Source organism: Myotis nattereri, assembly GCF_964212035.1.
Source record: "Myotis nattereri genome assembly, chromosome: 11".
In the NCBI taxonomy this organism is placed as follows: Eukaryota; Metazoa; Chordata; class Mammalia; order Chiroptera; family Vespertilionidae; genus Myotis; species Myotis nattereri.
The window spans coordinates 62,171,256-62,178,146 of NC_138086.1; the positions used below are offsets into that span (position 1 = coordinate 62,171,256).

The 6,891-nt window shown below is 58.4% G+C and overlaps 1 protein-coding gene across 1 annotated transcript; it reads right to left on the bottom strand.

Annotated features, from left to right (window-relative positions):
* Nucleotides 1–326: 326 nt before the first annotated feature.
* HOXA13 (homeobox A13) lies at nucleotides 327–2,193 on the bottom strand (the record flags this gene model as incomplete). The annotated part of the gene is made up of 2 exons (XM_081102610.1): nucleotides 327–571; nucleotides 1,278–2,193. The coding sequence occupies 2 exons, from the start codon at nucleotides 2,191–2,193 to the stop codon at nucleotides 327–329; spliced, it is 1,161 nt and encodes a 386-aa protein (XP_080958736.1).
* Nucleotides 2,194–6,891: the final 4,698 nt, after the last annotated feature.

Genomic DNA, 6,891 nt, shown 5'->3' on the forward strand with positions numbered 1-6,891 from the left:
CACATAAATACTTACAGGATTTCAGTAAATGCGTAACTTATCTGAAAATGCATATTTGGGGGTTGACATTTGACACCAGAGTTTGTCATTTAATGGTCTGGTGGGGTTGGCGGAAGAACTGGCAGTCTTCACCATTGCTTAAAGTTTTAAAATAGTTGATTCCACCAAGGAGAAAGAGATTCCCCCCTCAGGAAAGCGAAATGCCAGTGTCTCTCTTTCTCTTTCCCATTCTTCAATTATTATTAAGCATTATAATCATGATCTGGGTAAAGCAATGAGTTCCGAAGCGTTCTCTTCAAGTTGCCTTCTTTCTCGCTTTTAATCCATTAACTAGTGGTCTTCAGTTTGTTGATGACTTTTTTCTCTTTGACCCTCCTGTTCTGGAACCAGATTGTAACCTGCCGCTCGGAGAGATTCGTGGTGGCCGATATACGCCTCCGTTTGTCCTTGGTAATGAATTTGTTTGTAGCGTATTCCCGTTCGAGTTCTTTTAATTGCACCTTGGTGTAAGGGACGCGCTTCTTCCTCCCCCGCCTGTAGGAGCTGGCGTCTGAGGGATGAGAGACCACGTCTGAAAGACAGGGGAGAAGGCAAGTTACACAGGGAACCGGCCAGGACACGGGGGACAGCTTGATCTGAGCTCTCCGCCTCGCAGCGCGGGACTACTCTTTGCCACGCACTGCAAAATCCAGCCTTTTGCCCAAACCTGGAGGGTCAGTGGGGAGAGTGATTAGTTCTGCACTGAAATGCAATTACCCAGGACACTCCAATGACCATCCCAGCTAGGCCAGCAGCGCACCAGGGTTCCCTTGATCGCCTGGCCTACAGGCCCACACCTTAGCACTGGGCAGTTCGACGCCTAGCTCCTCTCCGTATTCCCCAACCCCTAACACTTGATGCTTCTACAATGAAGCCCTTTCTGAGAGAATGGAATACGGGCAATTTAGTAAACCGTTTCCAGGTCAATTTCCCAGCTTTAAGTCGCTGTCAAGGGCTGGGGAGGGCGGGGCACAAAGGGAGAAGGAAACCAGCTTGGGTCCCAATAAGTTATTCCACCCTTCCCTCACCCAGGGAGAGCCAGGAGCCAGCCCGGCTCCAGGGCGGTACGCGCAGCGCCAGTCAGCGGGGTCGGGCTCCCCAGGGTGCAGCGCCGCCGCAAGGGCAGGTCAGGCAGAGACAGCAACGGGGTCCCAGGGTGGCCCGGGAGCAAGCGGAGGAGAAGCTGCAGCCCAGCCGGAGGACCAGAGCTGAGAAGGGGGGGGGGGGGCGCCATTTACCGGGCAGAGTGGACTTCCAGAGGTGGGGAGGCTGCGCCTGCTCTTTAGGGCAGTACATTTGGCCGTTCCAGCCGTTGGGCAGCGCCCAGGGCTGGTAGCTTTCCATGGGAAGACCCAGGGGTTCGTGGCGAGACTCGCCGGGCCCCCCGAGGCCAGGCACCACCGGCATATCCAGGTAGCCAGGCACGGGCTGGTGGTGGTGGTAAGGCCCAGGCGCGTAACCCTGGTGGTAGAAGGCGAACTCCTTAGCGCGGGAGCTGAACTCCTCGGCCGCCGGGCCGGCGGTATCCATGTACTTGTCCGCGAAGGCGGCGGCGGCCGAGGCGGGCTGCGCGCACGACTTGATGGCGTTGGGGTGCGGGCCCATGCGGGCGCACGGGTAGTAGCCGCTGCCGAAATAGCCGTAGGGCAGCGCCGCGGGCCCCGACGAGCTCTGCGCCGCCGCTGAGCAGGGACTGCACTGCTTGGCCGCCTCGGCTCCCGCCGGGCCCGCCGGGCCGGGCCCTCCCGAGGACGAGGCTGCCGCGGCCGCTGCAGCAGCGGCGGCGGCGGCGGCGGCGGCGGCGGCGGCCGACGGGGGCGCCTCCCCGGGCGCGCTGCTGTAGGCGGCCGCGGCGCCGGGTGCCAAGGGCGCCGGGTGCGCCATCAGGTTGCGGCACTGGTTGGCCGCGGCGGCGGCAGCTGCCGCCGCCGCCGCCGCCACCGAGAAGTTGCCCCCCGCGGCCGCGGCTGCAGGGTGGGGGAAGCCCCCGCCCCCGGCCCCGGCTGCTGCCGCCGCCGCCGCTGCCGCCGCCGCCGCCGCCGCCCCTTCCATGTTCTTGTTGAGCTCGTCGGCCACGAGGCCGCCGCCGTTGTCGTAGAGAAACATGACGGTGGGCTCGATCCAGCGGGGGTGGAGGAGCACGGAGGCTGTCATAGCCCGAGCCGCATGGAGAAGACCCCAGTGGCGCTGTTTTAAAAAGCCCCCAAGAAGTGAAGAGCGCGCCGCGCGGGGCCGGGGCCCGAGCGAGGGGGGCGGATCGCGCCCCGCGGGGTCGCGCCAGGCGGCCGCCCATTGGCCCGCCCCCCTCCGCTCCGCCCACGGCGTATGCAAAGCGGGCGGCTCCGGCCCTGGCCCTGCGCGGTGCACCCGCGGTCCCCGCCGCCGCCCGCGAGGTCCCCAGCGCCAGAGGCCGGGCACCGTTCACCCAGGGGAGAGGCCGGCGCCGCGGGCGGGCGGTGCAGTAGAGAGGGAAGGGCCGCCTCCCCGCCGCTCCCCTTCCTTTCCCTGATCCCAGGGGGGCTCGGAGCCGTGTAAGATTGGGAAGGGACAGGGGCGCGCTGCTGGGTTGCGACGTGAGGCGGTGGGGACAGGTCGGGTAAACCTGCGGGGTCTGGGGACGGGAGCGTAGCGAGGCACAGTGCGGGCAGGGCGTTTCTTGGGGCCGCGGGCGCTGTTTTCTTTGCAGGTAACTACGCGTCTTTCATGGACACGAGCGCTTTCCGCCTCCAGAGCTTGGCGATTTAGCTCTTTCCAGGGAAACAGTGGCTGGGCGGTTGCGGATGCGCCTGGCTCCTGAGTCCCAGGACATTGCACTGGGAAGCTTGGACGGCACTTAGGAGCTCCTTCCCCTTCCTTGTTTACAGTGTCGGCGGGCAGTTTCACACACTCACACTCAGAATGACCCATCGCACCCACACCGACACACACTCAGGTGCACCCTGATCACACATTCACACGCATGTATACAGACTGTTCCTCACTCGGCACCAGTAGCCACTCGTCCTTCTCCAGACACTGTGAAGTGGAGAGAGACGTGTTTGCCCCGTTCTCCAGGGCTCCCACGCCTCCAGCCAAGCTGGCCAGTCCTGTAGGAGTTTAAGAGAAGCAGGCTGGTGGGGTGCTGGCTGGGACTCAAAAGAGCCCCCCTTCTGAGGCCCGAATGAACTTCATAAAGCCTGGGCAGGAGCTGACTCGCCAGGTACCTGGGCACTCCTTATCGCACTCTGTGCTGGGACAGGAAAAGGGGGTTCTTGGGGGCCACGTCATGCCTTCCCCGCAAGCAGGATGGAGAACGCTGTCTCCACCATGCAGACTGCCCAGGCCTCCTCCATCCAAGAACCAGCCTGAGAAGCCTCCCCTCTGTGCCTGGAGAACCAGACCCTTTTCTGAGGGCCCGGTGGTGGGAAGTTGGTGCTTGAAGAGCCAAGCAGACGCCATAATTTGACGAGGAATTCTGGGGGTCTTGTCGCGGTGGAAGCGTATGCTTCTGTTTGCGATGGTGGAGGCAGTGATCTGGTCAGAAACCCAGAAGGCGAACATGCGTTCAAAGTGAAAGTGGGCGCATTCCACGGGAACATAGGGGTGTCAGAGCGCTCCAGTCCCTTCCACCCCAGGTGGGCTGGTGAGCTGCCAGGTATGGACCTGCCATCTGGTCCCAGCTTGCAGACTCGGCCCTAAACTGGGGGCACTTTGAATATCCCAGCCCCTGCATCCCCACTCCCATCCCGCCTCTCTGCTCTCCAAGGCTCCTGGTCTTCCAGCAAGGTCCAGACCAAGACGGCTGGGCTCCGGCTTTTATCCATTCTGATCTCCAGGTTTGCCCGGACCAATGTAAGTGTTGCCCAATAAAACCTTCTGTGACCCCCCCCCTCCCATCCCCTTCACCATACACACAACCAGTGTGTCCTTTCCCTGCTGCCTTAGCTCTGGGTAAATATTGATTTGCCCCCAGTTTACCTCCTCCCTGACTGTCCAGTTGCAGACTAAAACACCGGCCTCTGTAGGGACCTGATTTTTGTGTGACTTTCCGGGGCCTGTTTCCCCCTTCCTTCCTCCAAGCGGCATAGTAAAACTCGAGGTGACAAAGAGGCAGGGTAGGGTTCAAGGCCCCAGTTCCTGACGACTTGAGGGCTATTTTACATACGGGTCAGACAGGGCTGGAGGCCAAGGTCAAGTTGAACATTGCCAGTCTAGCCAATCTGAGAACTGCCATGCAAGCCTGGAGACCCAGGCAGCTGTGAAAGGCCCACCGCCCATCTCCCCTCACTCCTGACTCTTTTCTCCTTGGGAATTCTTATTTCTGGCTCTGTTCGGTCATGGAGCAGTTTTTGCTGCCTTTGTGGAGTTTTTCGGGCGGTGTTTACAGACTCTTCTTCTCTGCCTCCGCCCTGCTCTTGGCTCAAGCTTCAAGCCTCTTCTGTTTTCTAGCCAGACCTGGAATAACGAAAACACAGCTCGGGGAGCCCCCACTGAGCCGGCGCCTGTGCCAGCTCACCTCTGGCCATGGCGCAGCTGCCGGTGCACGCAGCGGCCAAGGCCAAGGCCAGCTCCACATTCCTCCATCCCTCTCCCCACTTCACCGGAGACCGAGCCCTGCGTGCAGAGGAAGGGCCCCAGCTCCACAGACTGCCAAAGTCGACTGGGTCTCTCCTCACCAAAAATGGTGAGACAGGATGCTGAGGAGCCCCCCAATCGAGCGAGCAGGTTTGTCTGGGAGGGACGGCGCTGGGGAAAAGCTTTGGGTTGCATCTCAAATTAGGCTTTTGTTCCTACGTGGCGGCCCCGCCAGGGAAGGGCTTCCAGTCTGAATTATTTATTGAGCATCCTGGTGGATCTTCCGTGGTCAGCTTACCCGGAGAGTTTCTTATTCCTCTATCAACTTTCAGACACTCTCCAGACATGGTTACCTGGAGGGAGCCAACCTGTGTTCCCTTTCCCTTCACGTCTTGGATCTCCATAGAGGAGATGATGGTTCTGTCAGGCAAGTCAGTGGCGTCCTGGCATGCCGTCGTCGCTGTTTCTAAAAGTCTGCAGGCTCCGCGAGATATAGAGCTGTAGCCACTGACCAGTGGGGATGGTTTATGGAATTTGAATGAGCTCCGTGAATAATTTTGGGTCTCAGTTTCTAGGATTTCTACTCCCTTTGAAGCAAGAAAATCTCTTTCTCTCCCCTTCTTGTCCTTTGTCAAGGGGCGTGAGAGCTTTGTGAATGGCTCCCAACACCATTTCTTAGCCTGCTAGCCCTGCCGGCAGCCACGACACTGACTTGCTGTGGAAAAAGAAAGGTTGCAGGGCAAGGAAGAACTCGAGTGTGCCTGGGAAGCAAGCACAGAACCCCAGCGCACTTCTTTTTCCGAACAGCAAGATCAAGATTCTTGCCTGTTCAGCTAATTGGTCCTGACCCTCTGTTTTTTTTTGTTGTTGTTGTTGTTTTTTGTTTTGTTTTGTTTTTTTGGTGTCTACCAGACTCAGTCAGGAATTCCTATGGGGTTGCAGAGAGGTGCTATCCACTTGAAACCTGGCTATAACCATTTTATCCCTTTGTGAGCTAGGTTAAGGAAGCCAGGGCACCCAATGGGATCTGAGGGAGGAAGTGGCCCCTTGAGCAAGAGGGTGGCAGGGGTGGAGGTGTGCCCTGATGTCCCCCAAGGGGGCCCTGACCGGGCAGAAGGGGCCAGATGGGAGGATGGTGGCTGGCCAGGGGCATGGCCTTTGTTCCAGGAGCCAGACCCTTTCTTTTGCCAGACCCTTGGCAGGCATGGCTTCTAGCCTCTTAGGGCCAGTCAGGGTGCCTATGGGCCTCAGTATCCTGGAGTCTCCTTCTGAAGAAAGAGATCTTGGCTATTTTTGGGGGGGGGGACGGTGGGGGACTCCTTACCAGCCTGGGCCATGGCGAGCTGGGCTCCTGGGGTTAGAAGAGAAAAGGACAAAGGGAAACGGGGTTTTAATCGAGTTTGATTTTCACTAGCAAATGAAATTTACCTGCTCTCACTCTAACTGGGAGGAGGCTGTCAGCACTGCTCCCTGGCGCTCTTTCTCTGCATCCATCCAGCATTAGGATAAACATTCCTCCGTTGGTTTTAAAGACACTTTGTATTTCAAGATATTCATGTGTTTCTAATGTATCCAAGCAGCTTTACGAGCGGCATTTGCAGAACATCTTAACCCTCTCTCTCCCACGGCAGGAGGGGTGGGGCTGCAGAGATAATGGCAAAGGAAGAAAGATATGGAGGAGGGAATGGCAGAGAAGCCGAGGCTAGCTTAGCAGGAAAGAGAAAGAGATTTGGGGGACAACAACTGAACAGGAAAGAACCCGGGATCTGCAGTCCACTGGACCACCTGGGGAAGAGACAAGTGTAGGCCCTCTGGTCACAGTGGGCTTTGTGGGTTTCCCCACCCTTATTCCACGGGGTGGAAGCTGCACTCTCCTCCCCTCTCCTCTCCTCTCCTCTCCTCTCCTCTCCTCTCCTCTCCTCTCCTCTCCTCTCCTCTCCTCTTCAATTCTCTTCTCTTTTCTCCTTCCTTCCCTTCCTTCCTTCCTTCCTTCCTTCCTTCCTTCCTTCCTTCCTTCCTTCCTTCCTTCCTTCCTTCCTTCCCTCCCTCCTTTTAAGGAGGAAGGGTAAGTTCTGAAGAGACCTGAGCTGAAGCTGGGCAGTAGGCAGGGCAATGGCCTACCCTGAGTCACTTGCTCAAGCTTTGGTTCTAGCTTTTTGTGCATTTGGAAGCATTAATGAGGCAGCAAAAGGCCCAAGGCGGTGGGGACAGTTTTTAACTCTGGGAAGTCATGTGGCTCCGTGGGGGCCGATGCTCACAGTGACAATGGAAGTGCAAGCTCCAGGGAGACCCACACAA